The 25,069-nt window shown below is 42.8% G+C and overlaps 1 protein-coding gene across 4 annotated transcripts in view; it reads right to left on the bottom strand.

Moving 5' to 3' along the window:
- The window catches only part of BCL11A (BCL11 transcription factor A), a 104,932-nt gene extending 80,863 nt beyond the window's left edge, over window positions 1-24,069 (bottom strand). For 3 of the 4 annotated variants that reach the window (XM_074989475.1, XM_074989474.1, XM_074989472.1), the window contains exons 1-2: window positions 22,952-23,387; window positions 16,866-17,195 (exon numbers count right to left, since the gene is read on the bottom strand). In XM_074989475.1, coding sequence (XP_074845576.1) covers window positions 16,866-17,195; window positions 22,952-23,006 — 385 coding nt within the window. In that variant the 5' untranslated portion in view covers window positions 23,007-23,387. Of the gene's footprint in view, window positions 1-16,865; window positions 17,196-22,951; window positions 23,388-23,969 lie in introns of those variants that run through there. The other variant, XM_074989473.1, reaches the window with a different exon arrangement.
- Window positions 24,070-25,069: the final 1,000 nt, after the last annotated feature.

Genomic DNA, 25,069 nt, shown 5'->3' with positions numbered 1-25,069 from the left:
AACTCTCTGATGCAGACATAGCCTAGATGTCTGCGTTTATTTAACAAAAATGTTTCTTCTACCAAGCCAGTTAAATCAGTACAAAGCCAGTGTGGAGACAACAAGCAAACACACATGGCTGGAACAGGCTTTCTTCCATGGAATTATACACTACTGCGAAGGTTACACAACAGAGATCTGCCAAAAGAAGTCACCGTCACAAGAGATTTCTAAACAAAACTGTCGACAGAATGCAGCCACACACAAAAGCCAATTGGCAGAGCGCTCCACTCTGTCAACAGAGCAGCCAGACTGTCTGTCTGTCCTCTCAACAAAACAGGCACCCAGAAGCAGAGCAGACAGGGATGCCCATTGTCCTGGACGCCCTACCTAATAAGAGAAGGCATCCCAGACCATCCACAAAGCTTTTGTCAACGGGACTTGTTGACAAAAGGCGCTCTTCCTCATCTGGGAGAGGCAGAAGTTTGTTGGCAGAAGTGCCGACTTTTGTCAACATACTGTTGACAAAATGCATTTTTCCTGTGTCTACATGAGCCCCTTCCTTTCAAAAGGGGCATGTTGATGAGCGGGTTCAAAAGATGCTAATGAGGCACTGCAATGAATATGCAGCACCTCATTAGGATAATGGTGGCCGCGGCGATTTGAAAGTGCAGCTTTTCGAATCGCGCGCCACCCATGGAGACGGGACCTTCCGAAAGGACCCCCCCCCATTTTCGAAAGCCCCTTCTTCCTAACACCAGATAGGAAGAAGGGGCTTTGGAAAACAGGGAGGGGGGGTCCTTTCAGAAGGTTCTGTCTCCATGGGCGGCATGCAGTTCGAAAAGCCGCACTTTCGAATCGCCATGGCTGCCATTATGCTAATGAGGTGCTGCAATGAATATTCATTGCAGCACCTCATTAGCATCTTTCAAACCCGCTCATTAATATGCCCCTTTCGAAACGAAGGGGCTCATGTAGACCCAGCCTTTGTGCGTGGACATTCCACCAGTTTTGTCAACAGAACCAGGATTATGTAGGCAAGACTCACTAATGTAACTGTAGCCTACAGTATGATCTTTTATACACATCAACCAGTATTCAGATCTCCTCTTTATTTTGCCTTCCTCAGCTGTACACAGATTACTTCACAGATGCTTTTAAACACTGAATTTAACTTCTACAATTTATGAAATCCCTCTTGTTCTCTCTGAGACACACACACACACACCTACTACTCTCACACTCTTGCTCAGTTTAATTTGCTTCTTAGAACACCAAAACCCTTTTTGTCCTGAGCCCTCAGGTTACTGGCATTATTACAACTCTTTTTTCCCAATAGCAAGCCAGGAAAGATGATAGAACCTGTCTGCGTGGCCAAAAGACTGGTCTCAACTGGTTCAGAGGAAAAAAAATTGAGCTGTCTCTCTCACTTTTTTTTGCTTCTTGCCTTTAGCCAAAAGACCTGGGAGCATTTGATGTACAGTCAGCAGGTATAAAAAAACTATTGAAAAGGCTTGACTGCTCTTGGGCTATGACACTCTCTCATCAAAATCTGGATTTCTGCCAAGTTCATCTGTTAATGGACAGCCGCAACCAGGGCGTGCCCCTCCCCCAACTTTTCTTTTCCCCTCCCTTGGTCTTCTCTGTTCTCCAGCCTCTTTCTAGCTCCTTAAAAACTAGACATTGATTATGTCTGTGCTTTTCCCCTTCTATTCAAGTTAAACAAAGTGCTTCAAGTTCAGGGCACACCCTGGGACCCTGAACAAAGCAATCTATCATTGTGTCTGCTAAACCAGTCTGGCCACACTAAGACTGAAGAGACAAATGCTTCAATGTACAATTTTCCCTTTGTGCTGCTTCCCTATTACTACCAACCTCTTTTCTTTCCCACCTTCCCAGGAGCAAATGTGCTTGACCACTTTGCCTAAACCCCTCCAGGCAGAGATTTTTCTAAAGCCACCTCAAGAATTAAAGAAAGGAACATCGTTTCTGTCTGCACCTCTTCGTTCACTTCCCCACCTCCTATTTCCCTCCCTACAGCCACTAAAGATATTAAGCCCAGAGCTACTTTTCTTTACTTACAGAAGAGGGTTTTCTTTTCCCTTCTTTTCTTTTCTTTCTAGCGAATTCAGGTTTAAATTGTCCATTAATTCCTTCTGACTTGCAATTAAATGCAAATATACTTACAGCCCGCACAGAGTGTATTAATTTTAATAGCAAATGGTGAAATAAGAATACAGTCCCTCCAAAACCCAATAATGAATGAATCACACTATAAAAATATTAACGGGAACATTTGTTAATACTTGTAAAGAGCTTTGAGATCCTCGAGGGGGAAGGGCTGCAGAAGCAGTTGGAGGGAGAAACCTAACCCGGCAGGTACCCATCCTTTCTCAAATGCGTGTACAGTCATCCAAATGCGCTGGTGGAAAAGCAGAGCATGCGTACCCACTGGGAGCTACATCCTGAATGTCACTCAAGATCCCGCTCCAAGTCCACAAGATCCTGGCTGCACAAGAAGCACAGGATGAAGCGCAAACGGGGCAAATCTTCAGAGCCTGGAGCATCTCCGACAGGACACTGAATGTACACAACTGCCCTGGAAAGACACACACCGCACCTACCAAGACTAGGCCCTATGCGGACAAACAGATTGTCAACCTAGCACCCAGCCAAATCCTGCAGAAATCAGAATTCTGCAATTGAGGTCAATGGGAGGACCCCTACTTGCCTCCCTAAAAACAGAACAGTCATAGAAATTAATTGAAAACCACAAAATGCAATCAATGTGTCCATTTTGTAATCGTCTCAGCTTCCCACTTAGTTCTTAGCCTTGCCAGGTATGGAAAACATTCCATTTGCCTGTCAGCATTAACACCCTCTATAATGTTTATTAACCAACATAGGAAAAGTAAGATTTTTCTAGATCCTTTGTTTCATTAGGACAGCTGTGTACCATTCCCACACCCTCCCACCCATCCTCTCCTAAAGAAATAATTAAATCTAATTAGCACTGCAAAATGATTCACATTTTGGTTCAATGGCACATGGCAGGGTGAAAAAAATCACAAAAAATGTTGCCTTAAGATTTTACTCCCTTACAAGTTATTCACCGAATTTTCTGTTTTGAACTAATTCAAGCATATTTTTTTCTTTAAAAGTCCACAGATTAGCTTGACATTTTGGAGAACATAAATTATATAGATATATATAGAGAGAAAACTTATTACAATTCAATGTTCTTTTAACAGTTCTTAGAACAAGCCTGCTCTGCTACATCATTCCGTATGTTAGGATTTGGTTCTGTTCCTTCAATAGTTACTTAGTGAAGTGGGTTCCACTGCAGTGGTTTACTGATTTACAGAATCTTGGTATGTGAATGGCAAAAATTCCTTGGCATAGGCATATGTTTGCTGATCAAATTTCAGATCATGTGTTGTTCATTATTACGACTTGCTTGAAAACAGCTTGCTACAGTTATGTAGGTTTGCCTTGGATACTTTTTCCTCTTTAAATACTTTGAAAACTGCAATTTTGGAAAAGAAGAAGAAGAAAAAGATGAAGAAGAAGAAGTTTTTGTGAGTCTGCATTACCGCAAAATGTATTTTAAAAGATGTATGGAAAGGATTACAATCCTCCAGGATTGGGGAGGTGAGAGAAGCGGAAGTGAGACTGAGATTAACAAATCAGATTTAACAAATCCAAGTTAACTTCATCTTTTAAAAGTGAAATACTTTCCCTTTGACTCTTCTGGAATTATTTGGGTATTTGACATTTGTGTAGTTTTGGAAACACCTCGCCATAAACCCAGGATACGCTCATATTGAATTGAAATCGGCATGTCATCTAAGCAAAAACAAAGTCTGCTTATGCTTACTAATATGTTTCAATGTGTTGGTATGTTTTAGCACAGGATGAAAAGCCCATGCTATGTATTTTAACTCTCTCAATGTAATTCTTTGCATGGTTCAAGGAAGTGCATAAGTGCTCACCATCCTACAATAAGGAATGCATATCTGACAATATTTGCGAATAAAATAATTTACAAGAATTCAACTATTTTACTTTTTACCTGCATTATAAGACAGCTTTTATGCACAGAGATTTGGTTCAAAGTATTACAATGACCCTCCACCATATATGATGCTGCGAGAAGGTAGTACTTTGATTTTATTTAAATTAAGCAATCTGGCAACCCTTCTACTGCCCCAGAAAAAAGTATGAACATTTACTTTTTTACCATTTTTATAGTAAATTATCCATTAGATTTCATCATATCTTACTAAAGCAATTACATCAAGAAAATGATAGTGCGTGTGGAATCAATTATGCATGCACTTGGCCAGAGACCAAAGGCTATGAAGTCGGAGAGGGGCCGAATTGTTCAACACACACAAATAAAAAGCCCCTCGGTCTCACAGATGGACCCCATCAGTTCATCTTACTGCCTAAAAAGTTCATGCACTTAATAATTTATTTGTGTTCTGGATACTGTTTCCCAGCTGAATATTAACAGCTTTGAACTGCAGCATGCTTTTAGCATGGTACGGATGGAAGCCATAGAAGGGCAGTACTGGGTCTCCTCTGAGGTTAAAATTATACTTATGTTTCTTGCATAATGGTCATTTTCCATCTCCATTTATTTTCTTTCATTAAACATTCCCTTTAATCAGGATATCAGTTTCAGTGTTCTGGTTCAGCTTGTTAACCAATGGCAAATTCATAAACCAAAGTTGAGCCCCAATTATGAAACACAGACTGTTCAATAGATAAAACAAACACAACGACCTAATTCTCCAAACAAAACCCACACTACTTCTTAGGTGTGTGGCCTCAGTGTGCAAGGATTGCAGGGCTTCAGCAAAGTACCATCAGCATGATGAGAAGAAAGGAGAGGCATTTGACTGTTAATACTCTATCTGTCCAACAGGATCAGAGCTCATGCAGCAAAAGAGGAAAAGATGCCTGCCTGTGATTAGGCAATTGGAAAGCATGGGCCAAGCACACAGTCCTAAGAACTTGATTGACTTTACTAACTAGGTGAAGACCGCTGCTTAGCTTGTACCAGGGTTTGCTGGCCTGAGCCTGGCACCTCTGGGCTTGGCAGTTTATGTCCCTAGCACCTCTGGGGTTGCTGCATCATTTATGAATATAAAAATTGCTTGAGCCCCAGCATCTCTTTCATTGCAAATTAAACACTGGTGAAGATAGTGTAGGCGTTTAGGAAAAATACAGACAGGGCTCTGTAAAACATGCTAGCCAGCGGGAATAATTTAGTCTTGGTGAAAAACTGTTTAGCGCTTAAGATTTTCACTCCAAACAGCCAAAGAGCTGACGAGAATGAAAATGCATTGTCTTCTCACTACAGGGCCTGATCCTGCAGTCCTTAATCACATAAACCTCTGAATAAATTCAATAGCCATTTTGGATAAGTAAGGACAACAGGATCAGGTCCAAACTGCATCTCCTAGAGTAGTCCTGTAGTTCTAAGAAATCCCAAAGTACTGAAGTATTCCATTTTGCCATTATCAGATTGCTAGCAGCTAAACCTCTAAGTTTTCCGAGATAACTCTGATTCACTGAAAAAAGAACATATCTAGCTATATTTATATAAATATAAAAAAATTAAAGGAATGTCTCCCCCAAATGGGAACAATTTCATTCTCCACTTCCAACAAACTGTACTTAACATTAAAAGAGAACGGATAAAACAAATTTAATTACTCAAGGTTAGACTTCTAATTCCTCAATTCACTAAAGGAAACTTGGCAAGAAGATGCATCATTTTGCTGCTTTTCTACCAGACGCATCTGAGGGAGAAGAGCCACTGAGGCAGCTAATACACAAAACATGATCAAAAGTGATTAACAACAGCTTCATATGCAAATTGCATTAATGAAGGAGTGCAAAGTCATCATGTAAATTAAATATGTCAAATCTCTTGGTGAACTTTCAATCTTGAGAAGAAAAAACACTGCTTTAATTTTTTTACATCATCAATTTTCCAGGATGGAAAATCTAAGAATCTTGGTGCTATGAAACAATTTTCACCTTTTTTTTCTCCTTCAGCAGCTTGACAGGCTGGCCTGATGTGTGCCGAATGCACATGTTAATAGGCCAATCAAAAATGCAAAACAATTCGCAATTACTGCAAGGACCTAATGGTCATTAGAATTTACAACTAGGTAATGAACTAAAGTCTGCCCACACCATGCATATTCATAAAGCAATTTAGCCTTTGAAGATTAAAGAAGTGCTTAAAATTCAAATGAGCTTTAGCAAATTATCAGTAAGATTCATCCAAAAAGCAAAAGGGTTTTTCTTCCTATGATTTCCCTTTTTTTTTAATGCAAAATTGTTCTATCTTCCAGACTGAGCTTAAACTAAACACAGGGCTCCAAGTCAAGCCAACGGGGCTAGAAACAAACAGAGGCAGAGAACATTGTTATGGACTTTGTTCATAAAACTAAGCCCTTAAGAGCCAAACCTATCTCTAAACATGGTAATTTATCAAAAGCACCACAGACTTGCTCATAGGCAGTACTGTGTGCTGCTCTGAGAGAGAGCAGATTAACAAGATTTCTGCCACCCTCCAAAAAAGCCTTTTACCCTCAAGACAAATCTTCCATGTAAACATCAAATGTATTATCAAAACATGATTTTCATCAAAATGCATTGGTATTAATTTTTAAAAGTTTGTGCATTTAAAAAAAGAGGTAGGGGTGGGGGGAATCATGTGATGAAGGAACTTGGTTCTTTTCGGATGTGTGAAAATCCAGTCAATTTGGCACTTACGGTCGGAATGGATCACACAGATGTCACCTGACAGTCAAAAAGTTTGTTCTGCTGTTAGTCAACATTGTGAGAACTCAGATTATCATGCTTCAGACAGCAAAAATGGAAAATAAGCCTATATCTGAGGGCCCGATCCTGAAAACAGTCTGAAGACTAGTGTTTACTATCATGAGTAGTCCCATAGGACCCAATGGGAGTGCTCACAGTAGTAAATGCTACTAACAGTTGAAAGTGTAATTTACAAGACTGAGCCTTTAATTTTCCACTTATGTCTATCCTTTAAAATATTCAGCTGTTTTAAGGGAAATGTTTCATGAACAAAGCAGGGATCATGTCTTTTGCCTTTAAGGTGAACTCACTTTGAAGGATTATGGAACATTCAAATAATTTATATTCCCATCCCCCTAACTCCTAGACTATTTTCCCTAGATAATCTTACCTGCAACTTCTAAGTACAAAAAAGATACATGCAACTACTCCTGTTCCCTTGCTTCTTTCCTCCATGTGTCCTGTTCACTAACTCTTTACATTGTAAGGTTTATTAGAAAGAATAGAAATCTCTACTGTGTGAAAGCCACATCAACAAACATCTGTATCAGCCACAGCTCTCCAGTTTTGACCAATTCTCTTTGACACTAACATTACTTTACATGACTAGATTTCAATGAAGGTTGGTATGGAATGTGACAGCATAAATCAGAATTAAATTAAAAACAAAAGTTTAGAAACTAACATTGTGTTGCCAAGCAAATGACTTCTGAAGGCCAAATATCTCAAACTTCCTTTAAATCTGTTCCCGTATTAGATTTTTTTCTCTACTTTTCGAGCAGCTACAGTATGCATGAGTAAAAACACATATAAGAGCTCTAAATTTTCCTAAAAATAAAGCAATTAGCTTATTGCCAGAATTCAGCAAGCAATTGTGACAGACTACCCTGAACAAAAAGCAAAAGTCATGATCCCTGACCCTCAACCAACATAAAACAGGCAGCATTAGCACAATACCTGCTGTCAGCAACTGTATTATTTTTATACAGGAATTTTTATCTCTATTGTACAAACAAGTATGTGTCTGTGCTGACTTGTTAAGCAATCCACTTGCATGTAGAATAAGATTTTTTTTCCGGCTACCAGTCACACTGCTCTAAGATCAGAAGAAATACGTACTCTTTGAAGCTCCTCAAATGTTTTAGTTAAAAGGACAGCAGTTGTTTTCAAAGATCCAAGACTATCTTTATCAGAATTTAATTTTTCCTTATTGATTTCTTCTAACATAACACAAATTTAACATAGAACAATACATAGTTTATTACAAAATTTTACAGCCTTTAAAGAATTTCACGGAAAGGAACACTGTTTTTTCTTTTTTTTAATGCAAACAATAATTTTGCAGAAAAAGAGAATAAGACATTATTGTGTTTTCTTTGAACAAAACAATTTTAAATAATATTACTGATAAATAAATGGTCTGCAAGCATTGACTACACCCAAGCAGCACATGCAACACACACATTGTGTGAAGTGGCTGTAGTGCAATGCCTTAGGTCATGTCCAACAAGCTCTGAAACCGTAGTCGATGTAGTGAACTAGCCACATTATTCTGAAAATATATTTAGTGTTCAAGACAACTGGCCAAACTCAGCTGGACAATTAGCCACACATGGCTAGTGGCTAGCATGTTGAACACCACAGCCTTACTTGATCATTAGTTTTCTCCAAACTCAGTGGCCAGCACGCAACAAACCCAACATGGCAGCTGTGATATAGATAATATAGCCAGGTAACATTTTATTTGATAGCAAATTAAGCTTTAAAATTTTTTCTGGTGTTTTTTGATGGGGAAGGAGAGAGGGCAATTGGATTTGATTTGGTTTTGTTTGGGTTTTTTGGTTTGGTTTGGTTTTTGGAAGGCTTTTTAGTTTTGTTTTGTTTTGTTTTTTTTCATTTTACACTTTCGTCCTACTACATCAGCTGAGCAAATGAAGAACAGGAAATTTTGTTTGTTGTTTCCTAATGGGCTAGAACGTGAGTTTATTAAAAAAAGGAGACTATCTAAGATAGATAGATAGATAGATTGATAGAGCCAAGATTGTTCAGGTCCCTTATTATTTAACAATAATTCTATTCTTTACATGATTGGAGGCGTTTCATCAGAAAAGTGGTTTTAGGGAAAGCTAAGATCAAATTGTAAGTGTGACTGTTCAGCATTTATACTAAGAACAAGGAGGCTGCAAACAAAAACTCATTGTTTTTGACTGACCAAAGCTCCCCAGGTAACCCTTCATCAAGTACACGTTCAGTATTCCAGTGTGAATTCAGTTCAGACCTAAATAACGTACTGAAACACCTACTTGCAAAGGCACTGTTTAGTAGTGAAGTTGCTTCCCTCCCCTCAACAGTTATTTCACAGAAGGATTAAGATAGATCATTTCCTTAATGCTAATGTAGTTGTTACTATTTGTGTGTGTGTCTATCACACTATCCTTGGTATTTTATCTATCTCGTAAAACACAAAAACCTGATTGCAGGCTGGTTTACATGCACCCATCCAATCTGGAAAGGTGTTGTTTTACAGCAACCTGTTTAAGTAAAACTTCCAATAGAATTGCATCAGACAAGCTCACATGGGTCTCCAGAGGGAACAGAGAGTAGAAACACTTCTGTGCACTATCTGCAAACCTAGAACTCAACAGCTTTTTGGCAGCCAATTTGTTTCAAGTGTTTTGTTTCAGGAAACGTGTATTTTTCTTTGTATGTTTCATGGTTTTACTACAACTGGTTCTGACAGCTGTTGATTCTGTTAAATGAACGTTATTAAAAATCCTCTAACATCCCAAGCTGAGAAATATACATTTTAATGGCATCTAAATTGTGAACCCATAAGAATGTGCAAATGAAACCTGTGTGAATACTGACTCCGTTACTCTGGATTTAAAACCTGGCTTGATTTTACAGTAGGGGGTAAAGCAGACTGCAGCTGACTGGTATGTTGATTATATGTCCTTTGTTTCAATCAAGTATACAGAGAGAAATTTTAAAAAGGATAGCAAAATAAGCAATCTCAATGAGTAAAAATAAATAGGTGCTAACACTTTGAAAAACAATATATGTGATTTATTGACATATTTCCAAATAATTCCACTGTATGTAGTTTATGTACTTTTGGGAGGGTTTTTTTGTTTTTGGTTTGGGGGTTGTTCATTTGTTTGTTTTGGTTTTTGTTTTGGTTTTGGTTTTTTTTTGGTGGGGGGAGAGGAAGGGGGAATGGGAAGGATAAAATCAGCTCTATGAAATGAGGTGGGGAAGAAGTGGATGCTTTCATTTTGCCTTAGATCAAAGGAAAACAAGAATGGAATTTGTGGCACATTGAACATTTTTCCACCACTGTCATTCACACTAAGCCATCTAAGTTTTATACAATTCCCCAGACTAGATGCATACTATGCTTGCTGTGTACAGCTCTATTGTAGTGCAGTTGCATGGGAACATTAATATTCCTGTGTTGCTTCTGACAGGACATTTACATGCGCCCATCTGAGCTCACACCTGAGAGCTGCTCCAAGGTACAGTAACTGTGCTCCTATTGTAAAGGCAAATGAAGAACACAAATTCCCTGCTGGGATGAGGGCTGCCCTCACCACACCCCACACCTCAAAGCTTTCCCTTGCCAACTTAACTCAATGCCATATCAGAATGATAAATGAGCTGAGGCACAGCCACCAAGTTACTAACCCTCTAAGAGCAACAAAGAGCCTCCCTGAAATATTTTTAAAATGCACAGGGCGTGCAGCTGGCCAGTAAAGGTTGGGAAATAAACTCCACTGAACTCAATACAGACTACATTGCATACTAACGCTGATTAAAGATACAGGATGATGTTTGCAAGTCTCCAAAATGGGGTTGGCAGAAAGCAGACTGGCTTTACTAATGAAGGTACTTTTTATTTCAGATTTGCCTTTGGTCTCTGTGCATGTTAAAAGCCACAGGCTTAGCTTCTGCTCCTCCAAGCACTACACACACGTGTAGCCTTCTGCATGCAAACACTGACTTCTGTGAGAATATTCACTGGGCATCAAATTAAACGCCACATACTTGCAGAATTTGGGCCTTAAAATCCAAGTTACATGTGGTGGGCATTAATTTTGTGATGGAAAACAATTAGGGCAGCAACAATATGTTTTGTGGGTGAGCTGATTTACCTATTGTTTTAGAAAATTCATTGCAAATCATGATGACAAATTTACTAAAATGGACCACAGTGGGCCCAATCCTGCTCCCACTCAGGTCCAGTGTCTGGGAATGTTCAGATTAAATATGATTATTCCCCCAAGGGAAAAAAAGCATTGATTTTTATGACCACGTTACAAATAACAATACAGGTTTTAATCTATTAAATTATATGATCTGGAGATATTTTATGAACTTCTGCAATAGTCCTCCAATTGACACAAACAATAAAAACCTCTTAGATGGAAAACTGAATTGAAAATTTTCCCTAAAATTAAAAAATAAAAACCCCTGGTAATAACAGCACTGCTGGCATAGCCATGACCCAAATGAAATCTGAACAAGCAGAAAGGTAGTGAAGATCCTCAGTGATTAGCTCCCATGCTAAGAAAGTGGCAATATGTCAGAAAATGACCAGCTTGATGTTAAATGCCTTTTACTGCACAAAACTGATACAACTGGATATAAAAGCAGGCTGGAAAGTGAGGTGAAAATTTTGTTAAAAAAATATTCTTTATGTCATAAGGGGTGCAAGCAGACACACAAATGGAGACTGAATTCCTACTGCCTCACAGTCTCTCAAAATCTCCGTAATTGTCTTTCTTACTTGAATTATATAAAAAAGGAATTCAAGTTTTCAGGGTTGCATGTACAAAACTGTGCAACGTAAAAGGTTTCCTTCTCCTTTAAATCTACATTACAAAATTCTGGAAATCTTTAGGAAGGAATTTACTTCTGCCCCTGTAATCTGACATTGAGGTCTTTTATCTACCACTTTCTGCCCCTCCCCATCTCATCTCCCATATTTCAGTTTTCACTGTATAGTCTGGCTACACAGGGCACACATTTATTGGGTATATTATTTGCAAAGCTTGTAGTGTCTAATGTTAATCTGCACCTTTTTCATATCTATGCTAAACTTAATGCTTGCTGGGCTGGCTCTTCTACCACAAATATTTTGTATCCAGCTATATTTCAGCCCATGGTGAGCTTCACAATTAAACGTCACATAGAACAGAAGAAAGAATGCAAAACATATTTCTAGTCCTCTCAACTAAAAGATATAATTTGTATGAGACAAGAAATGGGGCAATTTAAGCACATTTGATGCCTCCCTGGAATAATCATGCTGAATCAGAAGGAAACTTTCTACCCTCTGCTTCTGTTCTTGAAATGAACACATATTTGTGTTTCCAATAAAAGGCTATTTTTATATTTACTGTCTGTAACAGCAGGGAATAGAAAAACTAACGCAATCTCCACCTCATACAGAGGATGATCTTGATATCACATGGATGCTTCTTCAAAACTGTTATTTATAAAAGACAACAAGGAAAATCCACGAACAGTTGAATCTTTTATGTGTCACTGAGAAAGTAACATTTGAACAACTTTTGGATTGCCTACGTTTTTAACATTTTTTCCCTCCTAGAAGTAAATTTTTCCTCCATACAGACTACTGCGTTTAATTAAGCTTTCAAAAGTCTTCTGACAATGCCAACAATTGAAAGACACTTCTGTAGCTCAATCACACAATCATTGTGACAGTTCTATTTACAATTTGTCTTAAAGAGAGTTTCTCTGACATCGTACTTTGACAAAACATCCAAGCTGCCAGTTCACAACCTTTCTCTGTCTTATTTACAAATATAGCTTTTATGCAGGACGGAGAGTCTCATGATCATGAGTCTTCAGATAGCGCCCTCAAAAATTCTCCATCTTGTAACTATTTTGCTCGGCCAATTACTGGCTGCTAAGGAGATTTGAACTGAACATTTACAGTAAGAATTTTAGCTGTTTCAGTATATGTAAGCTTCTTCTGTCTCTTTGTTTAGATACAATATTAACTATTCAGTTGAACAATCAATGATTTGTACCAATAATAATGGTAATAATAATAATAGTAATAATAGTAATAATAATAATGAAATCTACATATCACAAAATTACAATAGCAATTGCTAATAGTGCACCAAGAGGATTCCTATGGCATATAAACAAGTCAAAGAAATTATATTCTGAGAATTCTAATAGTTAAATGTATTTCGTCCATCAGCACTATGTTAATTTGCCATTTGGTTATTCCATGGAAGGATACGTATTTCTTGCATTTGTTTTCCTTATGTTGAATTTGTATCTAACTGATGATTGGAGAAAACAGATGAAAGCACTCAAAGTGAACCCTCTGTATATACACAGATATACAATGATAATTATAAATGGGAGTATATGTAACATTCCAATGAGATAAATGTGAAGTGTAATAGTAATTAAAATGCTTTTTCCACACCCCAAAAATAAGCTTTCATTAATCCTGCAGCTTTATATATTCAACAAGCATTGAAACCTAACACCAAACGATTATAAATATTTCTTTTTCCCTTTTCAGTAAGTGAACAGCAGTTTTACATTCACTGCTATCTCGGTACTTCAGTTAATATTTTCCTCCATTGCAAAATATGAGACTGGATAACTAAACCCATGCCGTAGCACTCCCTGCAAATCACAGACTGCTGGTATCTGGTGGTGAGTGTTTGACATACATATTGATGAAAGCTGCCTCATTGGACCCACACAACATATCCTATTAATTTTCATTAAATTTATGACATTTCTGCCATAGCACTGGATCGCCACTCAACATTTTATATCAAGGCAGACAGAGATACAGAGAGAGAGAGAGAGAGAAAAGATATGTATGCATGTGTGTACCTATATTTTATGTATAACCCTGAATGCTGCACAGGTACACACATACCATTATAAACATTCTTTTATCCAGATAATGGTTAGGGTGAAGAGAGGCCCAGAGACATTTAAAAGATACATAATTTCACTGTACATTTCAGTGACTGCTTTATTTCTTGTATTTGGACACACTGATCCCTAAGCATTACCTATCTTAAGAAAATGGTCTTTTATTGTAATGGCCCAGATTATTGACTGTAAAATGACACAAAGCAGATACTGTAAATAAATCTAACTTTGAACAGTAATCTCTTTCTGAAGAATACTTAACTGGCTGCATTTTTACATTGCTATTAAATATATTTTCTGGCTATTTATCAAGAAGAATCAGTTCAGTTGCCTCTATACATTTGTCCCAATTTTTTAAATTATACATTCACATATATTTTATAATCTTATAATTATTGTTTCCTTTCTACTCTTGCAAAGAAAAGCAGACATAAACTACTGTAATTAATAAATGCCATTCTCAGGTTCACTTCATGGACCCCCAAAATTCCTGAACTCCACAACTTATGCAATGACCCTGACTGTTATTTCACTGCTGGATGCTGAGAATTCATTGGTGTAATAATTCCAGCTCCTGCCATGTTACTTTAGGATATGACAAAACTGTCTCTTGTTTAATTCCGAAGTGGAAACATTATATTAAATGAAAATGAAAGGAAGAGCATAAGAGCTCATAATTATCTGTGCATGAAAGCTTTACCTCACCTGAGTCACATCGCTTGCGCACCCACTGAAGAGCTTGTATATATTTCCTCTGAAAACAATTAGAGGCTGATCTTACATTCCTTACATACCCAAAACTCCCATTGATTCCAGCTGGAGCTTTGAATGTGCTAGAAATATAGACAGTATTGAACTTCTAGTATGTGTCATTTTTAAACATAATTGCACAGAAATCTCTCTGCAGGGGAGACATGAAAATAACTGGAGCTGGATCTTGCAATGCTTCCTTACAAGAGTAATCTTTACTTCTGTGAGTAGTCCAGTTGACTTTCCTGGAGCTGCTCTTCTGGGTAAAGACTATCTGCATAAGTATGAACTTTGTGCACTGTGAAAGGGTTTGCAGGATCAGGTTCCTAGCTTTTTTATTCTGTTGTATATTGTACAGACCCTGAATTCAGTCCTTAGCTTACTGAACCATTCAGAAGAACAAGAGACAGTTAAAAACATATTATTCTTCTAATTAGCAACACCATTACATTGTTCAGGGCCAAATTCTGCCCACTTAACACATGCTAGGAGTCTAATTAATGGTAACCGTCCTACTTATATGAGTCAAGCAGGCAAGATTTGGCTCACAGGGTTCAACAACTGTAATAGTAGAATTGTAAACTGAAGCAAAGAATTCTAAACTCCTCCGAGTGGCTGTATCTCAGACTGAATGGCTGATTTGAGACCATGGCAAGAAGTGTGGTTTTAATTCTTGCTTGACAGATACTGTGTTTTGTCTTTTAAACAGAGCAGTTCAATATGTAAATATGCTGTTACATCACACAAGTGTTACTCCATATTTGGTGATTTAACATGGCTTCAGATCTCCGAAGACTACAAATCCCTTCCGCTAGGCTCTTGCTTCATTAATCATGCCCTACACTTCTGTTCATTTTCCTTCGAATCACAGACAGCACATGGAAATGGTCACTGCCATATACTACTCTGGAAAAAAAAACTCTTTAACCTACATGTCACAGAAGTTGAATGCACTGGAAAATTTATGCCATCTTTCAAAATGCAGCTTGCCAATAAGTTGACCATATGACTGTAAACACACACGCACACACGCTCACTGCAAAGCTTCCAAAAAAACACAAAGGCCGTATTTGATTCTAATGATTGGTTGGAGGAAAAATATATCACATCAAATGCCACAGTGCCTACTGACCTACTATGGTCTAACTTGTGGCCAAAATAAGCCAAAAACAAGATCCCGTATATCATGTGATTATGTATAGTACTTTTGCTAATACAGAACTACCCTCTGGGCTATTAAAATAGAAGTGTAAGTGATGTCTTTTCCTAACTCGTGTTTCCATAAAAATAGATCAGACATTAGTTGATTTTAATATGCTACACAAGTGCATATTTATAATTATATTTTGAACATAAATTAGCGTGATTTGAAATATTAAGCAGTGGGTGGTGTTCATATTTACTGTAAGGATTTTGGAAACTAACCATGCCTTCCTAGCCTTCCAGTATTCCTCCAATTTTTTTTGTCATATTAAGCTTAATTATTTTAACCTTAACCACGGAGACATGCACGTAGTGTCTTTCTAGTTAAAACATTTATTATAAGGAATAACGTTATTTACTTTTTTAAAATTGCATTTTTATATTGTTTGTTGTGCAGAACAGAACTTGGTCTTGAACATTTGTACGGGTGACATGTGGTTGTGTAAACCGCAAACAAAATCAAGATACATCTGTCAAAACCACATCAGAGACAAGGGAGAGCACAGAGAAGCATTTATCATTTGGCTGAGGAGGCAGGCTGCAGACAGCGGCCTTTCCTGTCAAACCAACCTTTTGAAATTTGCAACATGCCCTTAAACTTTTCGAATAAGCATGTCTGTGCGCTTCAGCAACTGCCCTCTCTACTCTGGCCTGGCCAGTCGAAAATGGCATCTTAAAGTCAAGGTCGGTGGTGTCACTTTGCCATGGGGCTGTGTTTAATTACAGTCCATACGCTGACAGCCAATATGGATCCAAGGCTAGCTGATGCTCAGTTAACTCTTTCACTCCTGAGTTAACAAAAGACTGTAAAGCTAGTTCTTACAGAACAAAGCTGGGTGTAAAATATACATATATGAAATTAAAATAGGCAACACACTAGGAGACAGCTATTATATAAGATACTATCCAATAAACAGAATCCGAGCAAACCCTGTTGAAAATACACAATAGTGCTGCATAGGCTAAAATTACTTCTTCACGTGAAAGTATTTTTGTGTACTTAATTTGAACACCAATGCAGGGCATTGAACATGTTGGCTGTCATGGCGAAGTGAACGGAAAGACAGACCCAGCACTTCCTGACTGTGAGCATTACTACAGTTTGATTGAACATGGACAAAAACTTGTAAATGCTTCTCCTTGCTTCAATTTACCTGCTATATGCTCCTGTTTAGGGCAGATTCCTCTAGATGACGTTGATAAACAATCGTCATCCTCTGGAGTGACCTGGATGCCAACCTCCACAGGATTGGATGCTTTTTTCAGCTCACTTGGTGAGGGTGAAGGTGGCTTATCCACAGCCTTCTCTAAGCAGAGACTGCCATTGCATTGTTTCCGTTTGTGCTCAATAAAAATAAGAATGTCCCCCAATGGGAAGTTCATCTGACACTGGCCACAAGTAAGGAGGTCATGATCCCCTTCTGGAGCTCCCAACATGCCATGCTCTGGTTCATCGTCAGTAAGAATGGCTTCAAGAGGTTCGGCTGCAGTTTAAGAAACAAAAGGAGAATCATTAGCACTCTTGTGATAAGAAGGGGAAGGTGGAGAGTGAGAAAAATGCCTTGTTAAGCCCCCTGTTCAGGCAGGGCTGAAATATTTATAAGACGCAAAAATTAAACCTGTGTTACGTGAACAGATAGCACATTATCAGCCCGTCAAGAAGCAAATGTAGTTATTGGTCTTGATAGGGAATATGTTTTGAGAAACTAGCTGTAATGGGTAGAATCGTAGGGATGGAAAAGGCAATCTTACCTACATTCCTGGATTAAAACAAAGTTCTAATATGAACAAATGATTTAAATGTAAAAATTAAAATAACAGCTGTCAAAAAAATTATTGTGAGACAAATGTGGTATCGTGAGGAAAAGCCAGTACAGTTCTTTGTTGCCAGAGGTATTATTTATATTTATGCATTTATTACTGAAGCTTTAAATCTATGTGTAATATATGACTTTGTTATGGAATGGCCGTATATCCACGACCAAGTCACATGTTTTGAAACGTGGAACTATGAGTTAGGTAGGTGTGCATGTATGTATGTAAATCTATAAATGTACATATTTAAAGCCATATAGGCTGTGTATGCTCTCTCTCTCTCTCTCTCTCTCACACACACACACAGTTGTATAGACCTGTATTCTGTGTGTGCTGTTTATATGTTTACACTATACATTCAGTTCAAAAAGTGAAAACTTGTGAACTAAATATGGGAAAAAAGAAACAAATAATAAGTTAGGTACTGAAATAGCAGTACTTTTCAGCTGCACCCCAGAAAGTAAAGAAATGCCAAATTCAGTAGCAATTCTCCTTATACACATTAACTAAACTGCATACCTTTGCATACTTAAGAAAATAAGCCAATTAAGTTTTTGGTTTGTTTTCATTCTGAAGAAAGAAACACTAAAATTGTTCTAAATATGCCGTCGATTGTGGTCCTCATCATATAAAAATCAGCACAGTCAACTGAACGCCACATTTCCTAACAACAATGAAAAGACCTTTCTTTAAACTTGAAATACCTTCCCTAATATTGTCAAAGTTGACTAATTTTCTGAATGAGCTCCAAAAAGCTTCATTATGAGACTATTTCTGCATGCACGGTAGTCAGTGGATTGTATAACAAGGCAGACATGCCTTTCTTTTCTGTTTGCTTTTTTTAACTTTGCACTGAAATATCTTGGCAATACCAATGCAGCATTCATCACTATAACCTTGCAAGAAGAAAAACGTGTGTTGATATTCCTCTACCTATACAACATTATACATATATTAACAACAAAAATGAGCTGATACTACAAAATATTAAATGCCTCACAATGTTGCTAGTTAATGAAAGTGAGACCCAATACAACTCTTAAACAGTTAATCAGTCTGACCTTCTTTAGCGAGCTGCCAATTTCACATTTAATGAACTTAAAGCCACAGAGAATCAAAAAATAGATTTTAATTTGACTGCAGAATATTGGAACAGATTTTGATAAAGTGCAAAAATCCAGTGAACTCAGGTTAAATTTATTTCAACTCTACCTAAGCTGAATATTGAGGAGGAAGATCTGGAGTAGCTCCCAGTTGTGCTAAAATAACATTGAAAGAGCACCTTACGTACCTTAGCTCCAACTAGGACACACTGACGTGTTCCTTAATTTCTTGCCTCTAGTGCTACTCCTAATTTAACATAAGGTCAACTACAGGAATATGAAGGTTATCTTCATATTAATAAAAACAATATCTCAGTCGTTTGGGTTTTCTTCTAAATAAACTGATTAATAGATAATACACAGCATGAATTTACACTTCGCTGACAAAGGAAAGGAAACAGGAATGTTTCTGACATCTCCATTTCTTAACAACTGTTTGCATTTGCACAGAGTGAGTAACTGAATATGGAAGTCTTTCCACCAGATCCATTCTACCTGTATCAGATAAAGATATTTTGGTGTCAAGGAGTAATTGTAATGTCTGGTTTGCTGACTCAAAATAGAAAAACATTTTTGAAAAAATTATATTCTCCTTAGAACTGTTCTGACTGGAACTTTGCATGATAATTAGTCGATTGTAATGTTTTTTCCTTGGCCTGATTTGTTCCTGAAATTGTCAATATTATTCAGCAAGGAAAGAGAAAATTATACTCAGGTAGCAGACAGTTAAAAGTAATGCTAAACAAAAATAGACTTTGCTAAAGAATTTACTGACTGGGGTGATTTACAATCAAAACCAGGAAATGAAGTGGTAATTCAGAGGTTGCTGATTACACCTCCACATTTCACCTAATTAATTTTATAGGAGGCAAAGTTCTCAAAAATAACAAGATGATCAAATGTACAGATATAAAACCTGTAACCTCAACATTTTCTATGCTGTTTAACGTAAATTATTGTTAATTAACAAGAATTATATACTAATATATGAAATGCCTCTGACACCCTGTTCATTACCAAACATTTGGCTCTTGATGCTCTGAGAGACAGCAAAATGTGTTTTTGTTATTTCTGCTGTTTTTTTTTAATTAGGTACACAAAGAAAAACTGAGAATACAATTCACCTGGTCCTGCCACTGATTTGCAGTATACATCTTTTAATTCCGGGGCAATTAAATGCTCCTGCCTGGGTATCTAATCAATCCTCTAGATTTGTAATGCAAATTGTCCTTCCATAAACATGTATTTCAAGCCCCTCTCCTGCCCTTTCTCCTTCCCCACCCAAATAAAACCACTTTCTCTACCAAGTTAAATGGATTTCTGACTCAAAAGTGGAAGAGGCACTGAAAGAAAACATAGCCGATTCTGTGCTAGAAAGCTGGACGGGATGAATGGGGGAGAAGAGGGGGGAAAGAAATGTATTAGTATGGACACAGCAAGACAGGGAGGTCTAAATGCCCCGGTAGGAGACAGGGCTGAGAAGACAAAAAAAGCAAATCGCGGGAGAAAGACAGAGAGTGAGTGTCTAGTCCAAGTTTGTCCTGTGATTGTCTTACGGGCTCAGGAAGCCAATGATGGCTAACAACGTGGGCTAGTGGCCGGGATTTTAAAGCGGGAGCCGGAGGAAGGGAAGGCAGAGAACTTGGAAAGGGCTGAGCAGGCGGCACAATGGGAGCAGCGTAGCTCGCCAGCCCGGCGCGAACACGTGCGAGCCAGCAAGGTGCCTTCTCTTTCGGCTGGGGCCGAGCTCCGCCGGGCTCCCGCTCCTCCGCCCCCAGACCCCGCTCGGGGGGGGGTCTGCCTGTGGCTCGGATGGGCCGGTAGCGAGAGTTTAAGGGCCGGGGGGGGGGGGACAAAAGCGATGTGCCAAGTAAGCAAAACAAACACAAAGTCACAACAGAGCCGCTGCCACTGGGCTCCCCTTCGCGTGAGGCTCTGGGGGTATTTTGGAGGGGCCGTTTGCTTTCCAGGGGCCACAGCCCCCTACAAAGCTACGGCTGGACGGAGGGGACCCCAGGCAGCCCGGCGCGGCCGAGAAAGGCTCCCACCTCCGGGGACCCCACGGTCTGGTCTGCCGTCGGGTGAGGGAGGGGACGTGAAGGGCCAACTTGCTAGTCCTCGCGGTCCTCGGAAATCGTTCGCGGGGAGGGCGTGACACCCCCCACGACAGAGAGAAAGCGGGTCTTTTCTCTCCGCCGGCGGCGCCCGGGTTTCCTCGCCAGCCGTAAAACAAGGCGCAATTAAGAACAAAGAAAGGGGGGAGGGAAAAAGGGGGGAAAAGGAGAAAGAAACCCGCCCGCCCTCCCTCCCTGCTGCGCGAGTGCTGAGAATTAGAGACGTGGTGAAACTGATCAGGTTCAAGTTCGCTAGGCTTTTTTGATCTTGTTCTGCCTCCTAGCGACTGAAACGCACAAGCCAACCGATCCCGGACGGATTTGTTTTAAACCCAGCTCTAGCACATCTCCCCCCACCTCAACATTCCCCCCGCCGCAGAGCTCACAGGGAGAAATGTACTAAATGGCTATTACACTGCCAGCAATAATAATAATAATAACTTAAATATGTCTCTGGATCTGACACACGGAATTGCCCAGCGCGGGGGGGGGGGGGGGTGGAATCGGCACGACTGGGGAAGGATTTGGGGTGTAAATCTAATATTTCAATTATTTTGTGACAAGGGAGCCTAACGCGCGCGCACAAACTAAGGATGAATGCACCCCGGCATTTTCTTTTCCCCAAAAGTAACACAGGTCACTAGTGTCTGCGCTAGTGTAGACAGCTCGCCAAGGGGGCTGGGTTCCTAGGAGCAGCCTGTTCTGGAAGAGATACCACCTCCCGAAGTGTGACAGGTCTGTTGCAATACCGTCACACAACCCAACGTTTTTGCATTTCAGAAAGCCCTTAGAATTGGTAGCCAGGGACCAGGGAAGGGAATGTGAAAGTATCTGACTTTAAAAGAAACTTTACGAATGCAAATGTTTCGGCTTTCCCTTCCTGCACGGGAGCTGGTTTACCCAAAGCGTTAGACGGACTCCGTGCAAATTTTACTCCAATTTGCAACGGATCTGAGCGGGGAAATTGCATGGTAAACTTTTACGGCGAAGGAGCGAGAGAGCGTTGTTTGCAGCCCGAGCAATTGCACCGCAAGAAACGATTCTTGGGAGGGGAGCAAAACACCCGGAAATGGGGGGGTTAAAACACAAATGTGCATCTCCTGGCTTTCCTCCCCCCCAAAATACTCTCCTCTGCCCCCCCTCCCCGAATCCGAGTTCCCTTTTGTCGTGTCTGCGGCGAGCTTGCTGCAGCTTTGTGTTTTGCGGCGGGGCGGGGGGAAGGGGAGGGAGGATTTAAATATTTCTTAAACATTTCCCCGGGAGCGCATTTTTTTTTCACTTCGATCGTGCTGTGGAGGCTGCCGGGCTGCCCGGCTGGGGAGGGGGCCGTTTCGCTGCGTGCCTGCTTCGCTTGGGTTCGCTCTTGTCTCTGCTTGTTGGCAGGAGGCACCCGCGCACGCGGCGCTTGTAAACATTCAGACACGAGATTTTTCCCAATCAAAATCCACTTCCACTTTTTTTTGAAAATCTTCCAAACCCGAGTAAGCGAGAGGAGGGGAATCCTCCGGCTGCCGCCTCGCGCGGCTCCACGCCGCCGAGCCCAGCCGCCCAAGTTTGCAGGCAGGACTTGGGGGGAGAGGGAGGCGGGGAGGAGTGGGGGGAAGGCTGGCAAGAGGCGGTTGGCTGGGGGAAGGTCCGATGGTGGCGGAGCCCCAGGGAAAGCCAACCATGGCTCCGGACAGCTCAGCAGCCGCTCCTGCCCGTCGTCTTTTCGCCGCGGAGGGGGAAGAGCCATTCCCCGCGCCTGGGAGCGAAGACAAAAGGGGAGGCAGAGCCCTGGCCCCGGGGCGCCCCGAGGAGGGCAGGGGGCAGGCAGAGAGAGGGGGATCCCCGCTAAAACCACGCGCCCCCTGGACTTTCTCCTCACCCCGCTGGAGCAGAATCGGTCTGTCTGTCTGTCCGGCCGCCCACTGGCCAGTCTGTCTCTCGGGCAGGGATTTCTTTGCGCGCACGCACACGCACACGCACACACACACACGCAACAGAAGCCAGGCACAGAGGGGGAGTTGGAAAAAGCAAAGAAGGAAAAGTGAGCGAGCAAGCGGCACGCTCCGGGAACGGAGCTCCGCAAAGTGAGCGAGGCGATTTCATTAGCGAGAGCCGGGTGGGGGGACCCGAGCCCAGGGCTAGAGCTTGTCCCCCCCGCAATAAACCCACCGGCGCGAAGGAGGCGCGGGACCCCGGCACGTTGCTCTTTAGGCTACTTACGCGAAAATTCCCGCTTGCTTAAGTGCTGGGGTTTGCCTTGCTTGCGGCGAGACATGGTGGGCGGCTGGCGGCGGCGGCGGCGTGCGAGCCGCTCGGTTCACATCGGGAGAGCCGGGTGAGAAAGGCAGGAGACTCCCGAGAAAATATCTTCATCAATGTCTTTTGACATCCAAAATAAATTAGAAATAATACAAAGATGGCGCAGGGAAGATGAATTGTGGGATAGCAGTCATGGCTTTTTTTTTTTGTGCAAGAAAAAAAGAGAGAGAGAGAGGGAGAGAGAGAAGGAGAGAGAGAGATGAAAAAAATGGCAAAAGCCCCCCTGAGCTGCAAGTTCAAGTGCGGACGTGACGTCCCTGCGAACTTGAACGTCAGGAGCCTGGATGGACAGAGACATACAAAACATGGGCAGGGCGAGCGGGAGAGAGGGGGAGGAGGCAGGAGGGAGGCAACACCAATGGACACTCATCAGGGGCTGGACATGAAAAGGAGCGCAGGACAAGCCAATGGACAGGGCTCGCGGGGGGAAAGGGGAGGGGGCAGCGGGGGGGGGGGGCGCGCCGGGTGCACGCTGCTTGGCGGAGCAGAGGGGCTGGGGGGCGGGCTGGGAGCGGGGCACAAGTGGTCGCGGGGCGGGGGCGAGTCGGGGCAGGAGGCAAAGGCCGGAGGGGCCGGGCGGGGAAGGGGGGATGGTAATAAATAAAAGCAGCAGCCTCCCCCCCCAACTCGCCTAGGATGCGCCCTGGAGCGGGGAGGGAGGCCGGGAGAGCGGGAGCCCACCCAAGAGGCGATCAAAACTTTACAGCCCCCCCCAGCGGTGCCCCCCCCAGGGCCGGTCCCGGCAGCCGGCCGAAGCACGGCAGCAGGAGGGGGCTGGAAGGAGGAAAGTCCGGTGGCTCTGGGAGCCGGCGGAGGTGGGGGGCGGCGCCGGCCCCCTTCCTGGCGGCGGGAGAAGGGAGGAGAGAGGCGGGAGCGGAGAAGGAAGAAGGGGGGACTCCATCCCCCCCCCAAAACCGACCCCAACTGGCCGGGCGGCCGCGCTCGGAGATCTTCGGAGCAGGATCCGTGGCCCAGGAGCCGAGAGCGCGGAGAGCTGCGGGGAGCTCCGCTCCGGGCACAGGGCCCAAGAGCAGCGGCGGGATGGGGGGCGGTGCAGCGCACTTGGGAGGAACTTACCGGGGGGGGCGCGCTTGCCCGCGCCTGGCCCAGGGCGGGCTCGGGTCGCCCTACGGAGAAGCGGGAGGAGAGGGAAAGCGCGTTGGTGGCCCGGGGAGAACAGAGAGGTGGGGGGCGGCCCAGCGGCGGGGACAGCGGGGAGGCCGGAGGGGAGCAGCGGGGAGCGGGCAGAGCAGCCGCCGCTCGCCGCGGCGGGAGGAACCCTTGCAACCGGCAGGACTGTGCCAGTGACGTGATCCGGGAGGCCGGAGATCTCCCCGTCTGCGCTCACAGACCGCCGCGCGGGAACCCCCGCTGCTGCCACGCGGGGAGAGGAGCGGGGACCTGTTGGAAATGAGGCCCTGTCTCTTTAACGCACACGCGCGCTGCTGTCACGGCTCGCTCGGTCCGGCGCGGGATACGGGCACCCCCGGCCAGCCCCCCCTCCCCCGCACCTCCGCCGAGGGGCCGGCGGGGTAGGGAGGAAGCGGATGCCCGGCTGCAGGGGATCCCATCTAACGAGCTGTCCGCAGCGGGGAGCTCTCTCCCGGCCGGGGCGCAGGCAGAGCCGGCGCGGCGCTTCTGCCAGTCCCCGCCCGCAGGGGCGGGCTGGGCGCGCTGCCCCGCGCTGCTTCCCTGGAAGCGGCCCGCAGCCACTGCGCGTCGGCCACACACTCTCCCTCCCCCGTCCTTCTGCCTCAGGCTGGCCGGGCCAGCCGCAGACCGCGCCAGGCAGTGCGCGCCGCCCGCCCGCCCGCGCCTTTCCCGCCGGCCGCCCAGGTGCGCTCCCGGGGCAGTCGGAACCCCTGCACCCGGCCGCGTCCTCCCGCGCACGGGGGAGGGAGCCGGTCAGCCCCGCCGGGCGAGTCGGGAGTGGAAAACTCAAACTACAGCCGCTCTCCCGGCGCCCGGGAGGAGGCAGCGCTTGGTCCGCGCCCGCGTCCCTCCGCTGGTTCGCGCCGC

Source organism: Carettochelys insculpta, chromosome 3 (genome assembly GCF_033958435.1).
Source record: "Carettochelys insculpta isolate YL-2023 chromosome 3, ASM3395843v1, whole genome shotgun sequence".
NCBI classification, from domain to species: Eukaryota; Metazoa; Chordata; order Testudines; family Carettochelyidae; genus Carettochelys; species Carettochelys insculpta.
This window is presented reverse-complemented; position numbering and strand designations above follow the sequence as displayed.